General features: G+C 38.6%; 2 protein-coding genes across 4 annotated transcripts in view; one reads left to right on the top strand and one right to left on the bottom strand.

Moving 5' to 3' along the window:
* The window catches only part of ABRAXAS1 (abraxas 1, BRCA1 A complex subunit), a 24,442-nt gene extending 15,386 nt beyond the window's left edge, over positions 1-9,056 (top strand). For both annotated transcript variants that reach the window (XM_003265843.3, XM_030819082.1), the window contains 4 exons: positions 869-988; positions 2,475-2,559; positions 6,397-6,511; positions 7,106-9,056. In XM_003265843.3, coding sequence (XP_003265891.2) covers positions 869-988; positions 2,475-2,559; positions 6,397-6,511; positions 7,106-7,539 — 754 coding nt within the window. In that variant the 3' untranslated portion in view covers positions 7,540-9,056. The remainder of the gene's footprint in view (positions 1-868; positions 989-2,474; positions 2,560-6,396; positions 6,512-7,105) is intronic.
* MRPS18C (mitochondrial ribosomal protein S18C) lies at positions 7,707-14,027 on the bottom strand. Of its 2 annotated transcripts, XM_003265845.3 has the most exons (6): positions 13,814-14,027; positions 13,026-13,081; positions 11,567-11,650; positions 10,203-10,260; positions 8,963-9,022; positions 7,707-8,874 (listed from the first exon to the last, which is right to left on the bottom strand). In XM_003265845.3, the coding sequence occupies exons 1-6, from the start codon at positions 13,911-13,913 to the stop codon at positions 8,798-8,800; spliced, it is 435 nt and encodes a 144-aa protein (XP_003265893.1). In that variant the 5' UTR covers positions 13,914-14,027; the 3' UTR covers positions 7,707-8,797. The 2 variants fall into 2 exon arrangements, with proteins under 2 accessions (XP_003265893.1, XP_030674943.1); XM_030819083.1 differs by lacking the exons at positions 7,707-8,874; positions 10,203-10,260 and having other exon boundaries at positions 8,966-9,022; positions 13,814-14,002.

The raw sequence follows: 14,027 nt of genomic DNA, 5'->3' as shown, positions 1-14,027 counted from the left end.
AGTGTGGAATGATGGCTTGTATTCTGGCACTGAAGATTTGCTCTTATTTACTATTTAAAGTGGAAAAAAACTTTTTTAATTGATTGATAAAGGGTAGAATTTAGAATTTAAGCCTAGATACTTGAGCAGTTTTTCTATAACTGAGCAAAGAAACAAAGTAGCTCTTGATGGTCCACTAAAATGAGTTTAACCAGGGACTCCCTACAGGTTGTATACAGTAAACTACATTTTTGTGGAATATGAGAATTACGTTAAAAGAGTACCAACTAAGAATAATATTATTGTTCATGGAAGATAGGGTAAATCTCAATGTTAGTACTGCCTTATTTATACATGTACTAATCAAAGGAGCCATTAAACTGTTTTTCCACACTGTTATACTAAGCACATTTCACAGCTTTACATGTCATCTGGGCCCAGTGTGGTGACTCATACCTGTAATCCCAGCACTTTGGGAGGCCAAGGCAGGAGGATCACTGAGCAACATTAGGAGACCTCATCTCTACAAAAAACTTAAAAATTAGTCGAGTGTGGTGATGGGTGCCTGTAGTCCCAGCTACTTGGGAGGCTGAGGCAAGAGGATTGCTTGAGCCCGGGAGGTTGAAGCTGCATTATTGAGCCATGATCGCACCACTGCACTGCAGCCTGGGAGACAGAGTGAGACCCTGTCTCAAAAAAAAAAAAAAAAAAAAAAAAAAAAACACAGTTGTCTCAAGTCAGTAAATTCTATTTTGGATAAGTAGTAAAGAATGGGTTTTGGGGGGTGTATTTTTTTAAATCTTGTAGGAGACAAGTAGTCTATTCCAGCAGGTAGATACTAATCTTTCTTTTCATTCTAAGTTTATACTCTAAAGTTTTATTTTGTCAGACTTTTTCACAGGGTACCTTTAGTGGTTGCCAATCTGGGCATGTCTGAACAACTGGGTTATAAAACTGTATCAGGTTCCTGTATGTCCACTGGTTTTCACCAAGCAGTGCAAACACACAGGTAAGATTCAACTGCTTTCTCACAAAACTTCTATTCATCTTTGAAATTAATTTTCTTATTTCTCAAACAACAGCAGAATAAAAATTAAAGGGAAAACTAATCCATTACTCAAGTAAACTAGGCTGTTTTTACCTTCCTCATACTCCTGTTAGTGCTTGTCTACTTACAAGATACAAAAAAGGTGGTGGTTAGTCCAGGCATGGTGGCTTACACCTGCAATCCCAGCACTTTGGGAGGCTGAGGCAGGAGGATCACTTGGGCTCAGGAGTTGGAGACTAGCCTGGGCAACACAACAAAACCCCATCTCTACAAAAGAAATTAAAAAAAAAAAAAAGTACTGGGAGGAGCTTGTTGCATATCCTGTAAAGTTTAGCATATCTATTCTAGGTTAGAATAAGTATATAGCCTAAAAATTATAATTTTCTAAGGCAGTGGTTCAGATTAAAGGCGTGAAATTAGATATTTTTAAAAATCAGACTTTAGCCAAGACTCACTCATACTATAGGCTGTTTAGATATAACTTTCTTTGTGGCCATTAAGGAAGTAATGTCAAAAACAGCAACACTGGTACTATAAGATACCTACTAGAGTGTAAACTTTGAGAATAAGGGGTTAGGTTTTACTTAATTTTGTGTCCCCACAGTGCTAGCAGTTTAAAAACTGAATACCATATTTCATTGATTCTGAGGTACACACTTTCCTCTTTTTTTCTTTTTTTTTTTTTTTTAAAGACAGAGTTTCACTCTTGTTGTCCAGGCTGGGGTGTAATGGCATGATTTCAGCTCACTGCAACCTGTCCCTCCCGGGTTCAAGCAATTCTCCTGCCTCAGCCTCCTCAGTAGCTGGGATTACAGGCATGTACCACCATGCCCCGCTAATTTTGTAGTTTTTTTAGTAGAGATGGGGTTTCTCCATGTTTGTCAGGCTGGTCTCGAACTCCCGACCTCAGGTGGTCTGCCTGCCTCAGCCTCCCTAAGTGTTGGGATTACAGGCGTGAGCCACCCTGCCCGGCGAGATGCACATTTTTCATATTTATCTCTGACATTGGGATGTTCTACAAGTCATACCTTCTTAGAAATACTTTCTTCCTTATTTTATGGATCATAAAATAATGATGTCTCTAAAGGTAACTTGAATTCAGTAAAATATTTTAAAAATTGACTCCAGTTCCCATTGCCAATAGAGACTTTTTTTCCTTCCTTCAATTTTTATCTATTTTTATGCAATCTTCCCCCATCCCCCCGCCTATCCTCGCCTTTTTGGGAGACCTGGCAATAGTACTTAGGAGGCTAAAAAGTTTGCTAATGTGAAGATCAATGAAGTAGGTTTTGTGGTTGGTTTTTCTCTATACACATAGATTGACAAAATTATGGTTCCTACAAAACCAGTAAAAAGACTCTTCTATTGCTCCTTGACAATAAGTTTTTCACCTTATCATTAAAATGAGTTTTGTGTATTTGCCTGAGGAAATGGTAATTTTTTACAGCTCTAAATTTTTTGAAGAAGATGGATCCTTAAAGGAGGTGCATAAGATAAATGAAATGTATGCTTCATTACAAGAGGAATTAAAGGTAAGTTAACATATCAGACACTTCAACCACTTCTAGATAGAGTTCATATCAGGTTAATAATGACTGACGTTTTTTAGGGATAACCTGACATCTTGATTAGATTTATACAGTTATGAGTTGCTTAATGAAGGCTATACCTTCTGAGAAATGTGTCATTAGGCAGTTTCATCATTGTGCAAACATATACTTACACAAACCTATATGTATTTTTACTTTTTAGTTTTCATAGGGAAAACCAAATGTCCCCAAATTATTATTGAATGTCAGTCATTTCCCCTATTTGATCTGTAATGCCAATATCAAGTGCTATATATCAGCTTTCTATATGTGCTCCATTATAATCTTGTGAGACCCCATCATAGATGCTGTCCCTTGTTGAACGAGATGTCGTTATTCCTTTAGCTTCATTGACTGAGATGTATTTCTTCAGCTGTAGTAACAAAGATTGCAATCTCAGTGGCTTAAAACAACCATGATTTAGTCTTGCTCCCATTTTATCTTGGCTGTAGCTCTACTCCTTTTCTGAATGTCACCTTCATCCAGGATCCAGGCTGAAGGAGCAGCCCTTATTTGGGAAATGTTCTCATGGCATAAGGCAAAGAGCAAGAAAGCTAGTGGAGCCGGGCGTGGTGGCTCACGCCTGTAATCCCAGCACTTTTGGAGGCCGAGGCAGGCGGATCACGAGGTCAGGAGATCGAGACCATCCTGGCTAACATGGTGAAACCCCGTTTCTACTAAAAATACAAAAAAAATTAGCCGGGCATGGTGGTGGGCGCCTGTAGTCCCAGCTACTCGGATGGCTGAGGCAGGAGAATGGCGTGAACCCGGAAGGTGGAGCTTGCAGTGAGCCGAGATCATGCCACTGCACTCCAGCCTGGGCAACAGAACGAGACTCCGTCTCAAAAAAAAAAAAAACTAGTGGGAATTCACAATAGCTTTTAAAACTTGGCTTAAAACGGCCATGTCACTTCTAGTCACATTTCATTGGCCTGAACACATCACATGGTAATAGGCAGGGATATATAATCCTTACAGAATAGAGGGAAGTATATTTGGGAACAGTATACTTCCCTCTACTTCATGTGTCAGTTCTACTTCATGTGTCAGTTCAGGTCCTTTTAGAACTAGATGTCAAGATGGGATTATAAGTGCAGGAGATTTGCTGGGCCTGAGAAGGATAAAGAAGAGGAAGCAAGAAGGCAGGAAGAGCCTTCAGACAACACTGCAAGTCTGACCCCTGAGAAAGGAGAGGGGGATAAGAGGACAAGTGGTTAGGAAGAGCCTCAGACTGCAGTGCCATTTAAGAAAGTTCCACTAGGCTGATGGGGAGTCTTTGAGCAAAGTTGCCCGAAAATTGTTCTATAGGCATGGACTTGCACTAATACCTGCACTGTGCTTAGTCATTGGCTAGGAACAGCCCAGGGGAAGTGTGGCTTAAGAGCAAACACAGTGGTAGATCCAAAGCTGGGGCTGTTAAGTCAACTATGCTTCCCCCAGTTGGAGATCTTACTAAGGAGTATATTTCCATGGCCACCATACTCATCAGTAGAGCACACTTAACAGAAAAGCAGTTAAAATATTTTGATTCATATTACACTACTTTTTTCATATGAAACAGGAATTTTAGATGGTAAAAACATCCAGAATCTCACCATCTTATTTATTTTTTAGAGACAGTGTCTTGCTCTATTACCCAGGCTGGAGAGCAATGGCACAATCTCAGCTCACTACAACCACCACCTCTTGGGCTCAAGTGATCCTCCTCTCTCAGCCTCCAGAGTAGCTGAGACCACAGGTGTGCACCACTACGCCCAGCTAATTTTTTGTATTTCGTGTAGAGACAGGGTTTCACCATGTTCCCAGGTTGGTCTCCATCCCCTGAGCTCAAGCAATCCACCCTCCTTGGCCTCCCAAAGTACTGGGATTACAGGTGTGAGCCACCACATCCAGCCTGGAATCTCACCATTTTAACATAACTATTTTCACTCTGCCATTTCCTCCAGTTTTTCCTTAATATATATATACTTTGATATAGTCAATAGTCATGGTGACATAAATTTGTCATGATTTTTAAAAAATTTGATACATAAAACATTGTGTTGCTACATATTCTTCAGTTGTTTTTTGTTTTTGTTTTTGTTTTTTTGAGATAGTCTCACTGTGTCGCCTGGACTGGAATGCAATGGCACGATCTTGGCTCACTGTAACCTCCGCCTCCCTGGTTCAAGAGATTCTCCTGTCTCAGCCTCCCAAGTAGCTGAGATTACATGCACCCACCACTACGCCAGGCTAATTTTTGTATTTTAAGTAGAGATGGGGTTTCGCCATGTTGGCCAGGTTGGTCTGGAACCCCAGACCTCAGGTGATCTACCTGCCTCAGCCTCCCAAAGTGCTGGGATCACAGGTGTGAGCCACCTTCCCCGGCCTCTTTATTTTTAATGGCAGTATATTTCATAGAGCAATGTTGTGGAAAAATACCAACTTGGGCTAAAGTAAGGAATGTAGAGGTATATCATAAGAACTGTAGGCAGAAAGCAGCTGAACTTTAGGAAGGAATTGGAACCAGCAGCTAGAATGCCAATAGAACTTTCTGTGTCTGCACATTGCTATCCTTCCAGACCATTTTGTTTCTTCATCCACTGGCAGGCCAGAAAACAGCCAACCCACAGCTCCTGCATTTAGATCTCTTCTAGAGCATAAGATTTGCCAATTGGCTATGTAATACCTCTAGATTGCCAGGCAAGAATCTCATTGGTTCTGTTTGGGTTAGCTCGGGTGAAAGGTGAGTACAGGGGTAACCGGCAAACTCTTATGTCAGGGCAAAAAAAGTTTGTAAAAAGTAGGCTTGGCAGACATCCTAAAAAGTGTCCACTAAAACTGGCAAAACAACTATTACCCTACAGTTGGAAATTAGGTTTTTTTAGTAATTAGTTGTTCTCCCCTCCCCCAGTTGTTTTATGTTACACTAAGAAACATCATCTTATATTTTTGTTGTTATTCAGATATATTCCCAAGTGAAATTATGGCGTCAAAAGTTACTGGTATTCATACTTTTAAAACTAAAGACACAGAAGTGATCTGCTTTTCAAAAGTAGTTTCTCTTACAGGAAAAAATCTTCAATAGTATCCTTTCGTAATAGTAAGATAGAGTCACTTTGTTTTCACTTACTGTGAGTTTCTTAATGTTAAATGTATGCAGTAACTCTGCGTCTGTATTTTTTTGTTTCAAAGTTTGTTTTTTTGTTTCTGTTTTTTTTGAGACAGGGTCTCACTGTATCGCCCAGGCTGGAGTGCAGTGGTGCAATTTCGGCTCACTGCAACCTCTGCTTCCTGGGCTCAGGCGATTCACGTGCCTCAGTCTCCTGAGTAGCTGGGACTACAGGCATGCATCACCACACCTGGATAATTTTTATATTTTTAGTAGAGACAGGGTTTCACCATGTTGCCCAGGCTGGTCTCAAACTCCTGAGCTCAGGTAGTCTACCCGCCTCAGCCTCCCAAAGCGCTGGGATTACAGGCGTGAGCCACCACAGCTGGCCCATGAGTTAATATTTCAGTTTATTTCTGCATATTTTCAACGAAATAACTGGCATGATAAAAACTATATAAATGAGAAGTTACTACATCTGAAAAAGCATTTTATAACTTATAAGGCTTATTTATAACCTACAAGTACTTGTTACTGAGATCCTCCAGAAAATAAATAAAATTTATATAAAAGACAAATAGTTTTGGGTATTATATACCACCAATGATTTTATATTATTTGTGAATCTAGACTGTATTAGTACAGAGCTTGAAATCTTACCTATGCCCTTAAATTACTTTATTTTGCAGAGTATATGCAAAAAAGTGGAAGACAGTGAACAAGCAGTAGATAAACTAGTAAAGGATGTAAACAGATTAAAACGAGAAATCAAGAAAAGGAGAAGAGCACAGATTCAGGCAGCAAGTAAGTAAACAACACATCTCTACTTTCTGTGCTAAAAATTTTTATTTTATTTATTTATTTTTTTGAGATGGAGTCTCGCTCTGTCGCCCAGGTTGAAGTGCAATGGTATGATCTCAGCTCACTGCAACCTCTGCCTCCTGGGTTCAAGCAATTCTCCTGCCTCAGCCTCCCGAAACGCTGGGATTCCAGGTGCCTGCCACCATGCCTGGCTAAATTTTTTTGTATTTTTAATAGAGACAGGGTTTCACCATGTTGGCCAGGCTGGTCTTGAACTTCTGACCTCAAGTGGTCTACCCGCCTCAGCCCCCCAAAGTGCTGGGATTACAGGCATGAGCCACTGCACCTGGCCCGTTCTGTGCTTTTAAAGAACATAATACTACGGTAGCTATATTGCTGACATGAAAGAACACAACTTTAATTTTGTCTTAGAATACTGTGGCATATAAATTAGAATTCAGAATTATGTATGTTATTCTCACTTTAGATAATACAACTGTTAAAATCTTTTTGACTTAATTTTACTTACAAATAGTTAATTATAAAAGCTTTGTAGAAGAAATGTTATATGTTGAACTGTTACTCTATTTTGTTTAGGAGAGAAGAACATCCAAAAAGACCCTCAGGAGAACATTTTTCTTTGTCAAGCATTACGGACCTTTTTTCCAAATTCTGAATTTCTTCATTCATGTGTTATGTCTTTAAAAAATAGACATGTTTCTAAAAGTAGCTGTAACTACAACCACCATCTCGATGTAGTAGACAATCTGACCTTAATGGTGGAACACACTGACATTCCTGAAGCTAGTCCAGCTAGTACACCACAAATCATTAAGCATAAAGCCTTAGACTTAGATGACAGATGGCAATTCAAGAGATCACGGTTGTTAGATACACAAGACAAACGATCTAAAACAGATACAGACAGTAGTAACCAAGATAAAGTGTCCAAAATGAGCAGCCCAGAAACAGATGAAGAAATTGAAAAGATAAAGGGTTTTGGTGGATATTCACGGTCTCCTACATTTTGATCCTTTTAACCTTACAAGTTTTTTTTACTTGGCTGATGGGTAAAGCCAAACATTTCTATTGTTTTTACTATGTTGAGCTACTTGCAGTAAGTTCATTTGTTTTTACTATGTTCACCTGTTTGTAGTAATACACAGATAAGTCTTAGTGCATTTACTTCACAAAGTACTTTTTCAAACATCAGATGCTTTTATTTCCAAACCTTTTTTTCACCTTTCACTAAGTTGTTGAGGGGAAGGCTTACACAGACACATTCTTTAGAATTGGAAAAGTGAGACCAGGCACAGTGGCTCACACCTGTAATCCCAGCATTTAGGGAAGACAAGTCAGGAGGATTGATTGAGGCCAGGAGTTAGAGACCAGCCTGGGCAACGTATTGAGACCCATCTCTATTAAAAAATAAAATGGAAAAGCAAGAATAGCTTTATTTTCAAAATATGGAAAGAAAATTATATGAAAATTTATCTGAGTCATTAAAATTCTCTTTAAGTGATACTTTTTTAGAAGTATGTTATGGCTAGAGTTGCCAGATAAAATGCTGGATACCATGCAATAAATTTGCAAAACATCATCTAAAATTTAAATTTGTCCTACATTTGTACTTGCTAAATCTGGCAGCCTTAATTATTACACAACTATAACACGACACAAATAGTAATCTCTCCCCTAGTTTAGAGTCCGTTGCATGAAATTTGGCAAATCAAATTTTGAATACAGTACAAGCCTTGTAATCCAGTGTATTTGGGATAGGCCAGTGGAACTCAGAACTGATACATATATACATGTATGTCTATCATATTCAGTGTCTATTAGGTGTAAATCATCTCTTTATGTAAAAGACACTACTGGTTTGAGGACAGACTTGTCTAGGAATATTTTGTCCTTCTGTGACAGCACCACTATCCATCCCAATGTAACATTTCTACAAAGGGAAGATATCTTAACCAGGCATACTTAACATTTGCTAGTTGGAAAATCATTCTGAACAGTTTTAATTCCATTCTATTGAATGGATTACTGTATGAGCTATTTGGGGATCAGATATAAATGACAATCACACAGAACCACTTTTATTCAACATATATTAGTGTTAACATTTTAAATAAGCAATCTGCTTAATGGACATTGGTATGAAGGGGAAGTGTCATTCTTTACCTCACTCCTGAAACACTCTTACATCCAAAGGTTGGTTTGAGTCAGTATTGGCATCATACAACCACTTACTGTAAAATAAGTTTATTAGTAGTAACGTGATAGAATTTATTCCCGATATCTGATGTTACAAACTTTAGGGTCCTTGAGATACGCAGGATCCTTGTATGTAACTGGCATAAACCCTGTAAAGAGATAATTAAAGTTCTTGACAAAACATAATGAGCAAAATTTCAGCTAGCTTAATTCAGTTGTTGAGGTATTCTTTCTTACCCATTATTTGAGCTCTCTTAATTGCTTTTGTGATTTCTTTCTGTTTCTTCCCACAAAGACCTGTAAAATAAAAAGCTTTCTTATTCATAAAAAAGTCAATATTTAAAGTTTGCAATTTTTTTTGAGACGGAGTCTCGCTCTGTCACCCACGCTGGAGTACAGTGGCGCTCTCTCGCCTCACTGCAACCTCCACCACCCAGGCTCAATCGATTATCTTGCCTCAGCCTCCTTAGTAACTGGGATTACAGGCATGCACCACCACACCCGGATAATTTTTTTGTATTTGTAGTAGACGGGGTTTCACCATATTGGCCAGGCTGGTCCTGAACTCCTGGCCTCAGGTGATCTACCCACCTGAGCCTCCCAAAGTGCTGGGATTACAGGTGTGAGCCACCATGCCCAGCCTCAACAAGTTTTTAAGTCAAGGATTGGTAAATCATTTTTGTCAAGGGCCAGAATAATAATATTCTAGGTTTTGTGGGCCATACAGTCTCCATCACCGCCACTCAACTCTGCTGTTGTAGCTCAAAAACAACCATATGGCACTTTGTAAACAAAACTACAAAAACAAGTGGGGTTGGGTGCAATTGCTCACACCTGTAATCCCAGCACTTTGGGAGGCCTAGGCAGGTGGATCACCCGAGGTCAGGAGTTCAAGACCAGCCTGGCCAACATGGAGAAACCCCATCTCTACTAAAAATACAAAAATTAGCCAGGCATGGTGGTGCATGCCTGTAATCCCAGCTGCTCGGAAGGCTGAGGCATGAAAATAGCTTGAACCTAGGAGGCAGAGGTTGCAGTGAGCCGAGATTGTGCCACAGCACTCCAGCCTGGGTGACAGTGAGATTCCATCTCAAAAAAAAAAAAAAAAAAGTGGCATTTGTATATGATGAACCTAATCAAGATAAAAAGGGGGCAGGTTGGTTTGGCCTATGGGCCATAGTTTGCTGACACCAAGTTTAAGTATCAATCTAGGAATGATTATAGTATATTCCAAAACATCAACAACAGTTTTTTAAAGCCCAATTTTTCTATATAGTTAACTCTGCATAAGACCGCAAAATAATAATCCTCTTGGCCTAAGAGGCTTTTTCATAGTAACTAGCTCTAGTCCCTGTAGTAGCTGATCTAGTAGTAATTTATAGCACAATTTGAAAATTTGACAGTTTTCTTAAATGACAGAAATAGATTGATATAATTCATATCTACATTTATATTCCCATGATAAAAAACAAAATACCTGTAATGTGCCTTCCATAAATGCATCCGGTAAATGGAGAAACAAACTGGGACAAAAGCTGTTTTGGAGTTTTATTTGGAGGGGAAAAAAAAGTATTTGTTATTTATTTCTGAATGTGTAAATTTCAAAAAACAACCTTCAAGTTATATAAAGCTTTACTAAATTTCAGACACATTTCATAAAATATAAGAAAAAAATATTGTTACCCTCCTGCTACCTTTTAAATATTTTCTATCCAGTGTGTCAAGTCTATATATAATTAAACAGCAGATTAATCAGCATATTCATTCAATGGTAAATCTGTTTTCTTGACTTCCACAGATACCTTTCTAAAATATTGCTTGAAACAAGCTACTAAAAAATTTCATCTGTCATGACAAGCTATCACATTACCCTCTGATAATAATCATTAAGATAAATTATCAGAGGGTAATGAGATTTTCAAGAGGTACAAGTACACCAGGCATTTGCTATAATTTATGTTTTATTTAAATACTTCTTTAGAACTTTCTAGGTGCTAGTCATTATTCTTGGCACTTTGCATAATCTTCCCAGTATGTGTGTTTTTGTAATTTCTTGGTTCTCCCTCAAAGGCAGCTATCATCTTATACTATTGTCAATATATGGAATTTTTTTTTTTTTTTTTGGACAGAGTTTCGCTCTTGTGGCCCGGCTGGAGTGCAATGGCACGATCTCAGCTCACTGCAACTTCTGCCTCCTGAGTTCAAGCGATTCTCCTGCCTCGGCCTCCCAAGTAGCTGGGATTACAGGCATGCACCACCACACTGAGCTAATTTTTGTATTTTTAATAGAGACGGGGTTTCACCACGCTGGCCAGGCTGGTCTCAAACTCCTGACCTCAGGTGATCTGCCCACCTTGGCCTCCCAAAGTGCTGGGATTACAGGCGTGAGCCACCATGCCCAGCCAACATACAGAATTCTAGCGCTATTCACCTGCCCCAAATTTGCAACTTCTAACTTGCTGAGAGTTAGACAAGAGATAAGTAATATATGAATCAGTGATATGGGTGGTGAGGTAAAACGAGATCAGCTTCACCAGATGAGCTTTTTCCAAAGTTCTGACCCTCACCAATTGAGAATTACCGCCACAGTGAGCTATTAAGATGTTTGAGGTAGAGAAAAAAACAGAGTGGAAATAATAGTAAGTGGGGGAGAGCCAAGGTGCTTTTACTTGAATAAAGCAGAGATAAGCTTATACATAGAATTATAAACAAATATTTGAAATTATGAAGTTGCTAAACAGTTACCTCTACAAAAGCCTGCTGTAAACTGACTTGATTCTCTTTAAGCAGATCTATCAGAAGCAAAACCCTAAAATATAGTGAAGTAAAACCAGATCTCACCTGTACATTCTTATAATCTACATGCTTTCCACACAAGATACATTTCTTAAGAGGTTCTTTATAAGGATTTTCCATTGGAATGGGCTAGGGAAAAAAACGAAAAGTCTGATAATAGGATGTGTTAATTCTGAATTTTAAAAGATTACTATTCTACATTCAAATCCATTCAAACGATTAGTTATACCTTTCTTACTGTGTACATATTTTGTATAAGCACTTTATTTTGTTTCAGTTTAGCCTACAGATTAACGCATGGGAAGATTCTGGAATAAAGTACAATCTTTGTAGAATAAAATTTTATGGCAGAACAAAAATGTCTGATAAGAAAGTGATTGCTCCAATGCTTTGCTCAGATTGTAGATAACGAAAAAATGTTTAGATTTAAGAAAACTTACAACACAATAGATAACATATGCCATTCTTAAATGAGTACAATCACTAATTTATCCATCCCCATGTCTCTATCAAGTATTTTATCACTATTTTTATACATAGATAATGGCCCATGACTTACTGTAATAAAAGGTTCTTTGACTTTATCACCCCAGGCTACTATATAAGTTTGTATCAGCCTTTTTGGCTTTTCTGTTACCACTACTGCCTCTAATGCTTCTGTCACAGTGCCTCCTTCCTACCGTCAGTATGGCTGTCTCCAGGATAGAGGTTCTTAATCTAGAAATGGCTTTGAAGCCCATGACTCCCTGTAATCGTATGCAAAACTTCAAATGAATGGGACTGTGTGCCGCCTTCTGTGGAGAGGGTCCATAACTTTGATTAGAGACAAAGTGGGATTTATGAACTAAAAAAGAAATAATGTCCCTTTACTTTCTTAAAGTATGGTGCATGGATTAGATTACCAAGACAGATGCTCAGAGAAACTAGACAAGTTCTTTTGTTTTTTCCAATTCCTCAAACTTTCCAATTTACATTCAGCTCACGTGACTACTCTTTAGCTCTGTGCCAAGTGCTTTGTATGGTCTGATTAGTGTCAAAATACCTTTGCATGTAGTAAGAACCTGTGCTTTCAAGTCCATGTTAATACTATAGCCAACCTATAGCTAAGCTTTGTACAGTCTCTTTTCAGTTATCTAAAATTCTACTCACCCAAACTACCTTTTAAAATTCCCAAGTCATTTGCTTACAAAGGGCTATGTAAAAAAATAAAACAGTTCCCAAATCACATATCCTTAAATTTAAGATCTAGGAAGAAAAATATGGTATTATAGCAGCTTTGCTTCCAATCTAGGAATTCTCCTACTTCAAAACTCAGCTGAATACAATCAATTCATCATCATTTCTGAACTCAGAGTAATTATCTAATTGTTTTGTCCTACAGCAGAACTCTATTCAAGTAGCTAAAATAAAAGATGTTAGAGTCTAATACCAGTTCTCGTTTTAAAAAGAAGAACAATTTGGTCATATTTGCAAAGGCCTTACTAATAGGAAAAAAAATTCTTACCAGGTCCTCGTTGCTGGATTCCTGTTTATATTGTGAACAACCTCTTCTCCAAAGCACTGCGATTAAACAGAAACAGCAATTAACCATTTCTTTTTCTTAGCTGAATAGCTAAAGATTTTTGTTTTTATGGAGACAGGATGAATTAAGGGACACGATATTAAAGAAAGGTTTTGTATTCATTATATTCAGAATGACTGGTGAAAAACTTTTATATTTGGGACAGAGTAAGACTCAACATGGGTGTGCTTTCCAGGGCTTTGGGGAAAAATCCACATATTTTCCCGCCCATACCTGCTCTCTTTCTGACATTTATTTTCCCTTTATTCCATGGTTAGAGAAAATTCTTAATGCAAATTCTTACAGGAGAAGCAACAGGCACTGTCATACCAAAAAGAAAGTAACAGACCCGTCCCAGAGAGAATTTATAGAGAAGCACAGAGAAGATAAAATTGCAAAAATTATACAATTTTGTTCTGTTTGGGGACTTCAGACATCTGGAATTTGCTGCTGGGCGACTCTGGAAATGTCCCTTCCTCACTAAGATTATCCACAGATCTTAGGAAAGTCTCTGCTTTTTAAGAACCACTCCAACTTCCTCATACGTTTAAATACTTTAAAGGAGTGGATTAGACGACACAAATAGTCAAAGGCAATTACAGATTCCCACCCATCTTGGAAAAAATCGCCTAGAAACCAGAGTCGTTTTGCCAACAGGGACGACTCCAACCATTAGGACTAAGGTTAATGCCTGCAACGCTACAATGGAGCGTAGGATATGGAGACTTTACCCGTGTGAGTCCCGGGATGTGTAAGGCTGATAGCAGCCGTTACCAAGTGTGTGAATTTCTTCCTCCCTAGACCACCGCAAACAGCAACCATAGCAGCCATGGTTCCGCGTTTCTTCCACTTCCTTTCATTCCAAATCGTTCCGAAAGGCCCCTTCCGCTGCTCTTCCCCTGTGGGCTCCGGTACCCACGTTCAAAGGTTCCGCAGGAGAACGCT

Source organism: Nomascus leucogenys, chromosome 9 (genome assembly GCF_006542625.1).
Source record: "Nomascus leucogenys isolate Asia chromosome 9, Asia_NLE_v1, whole genome shotgun sequence".
Classification (NCBI taxonomy): Eukaryota; Metazoa; Chordata; class Mammalia; order Primates; family Hylobatidae; genus Nomascus; species Nomascus leucogenys.
This window is presented reverse-complemented; position numbering and strand designations above follow the sequence as displayed.

Bases quoted from the DNA above. Each gene is read 5' to 3' on its own strand.
- MRPS18C (XM_003265845.3), bottom strand. From the start codon at position 13,913: ATGGCTGCTATGGTTGCTGTTTGCGGTGGTCTAGGGAGGAAGAAATTC. The intron at 13,082-13,813 runs GTAAAGTCTCCA...GTTTAATCGCAG, and splicing joins ACATCCCGGGACTCACACGG to TGCTTTGGAGAAGAGGTTGT. The intron at 10,261-11,566 runs GTGAGATCTGGT...ACTCCAAAACAG, and splicing joins TAGATTATAAGAATGTACAG to CTTTTGTCCCAGTTTGTTTC.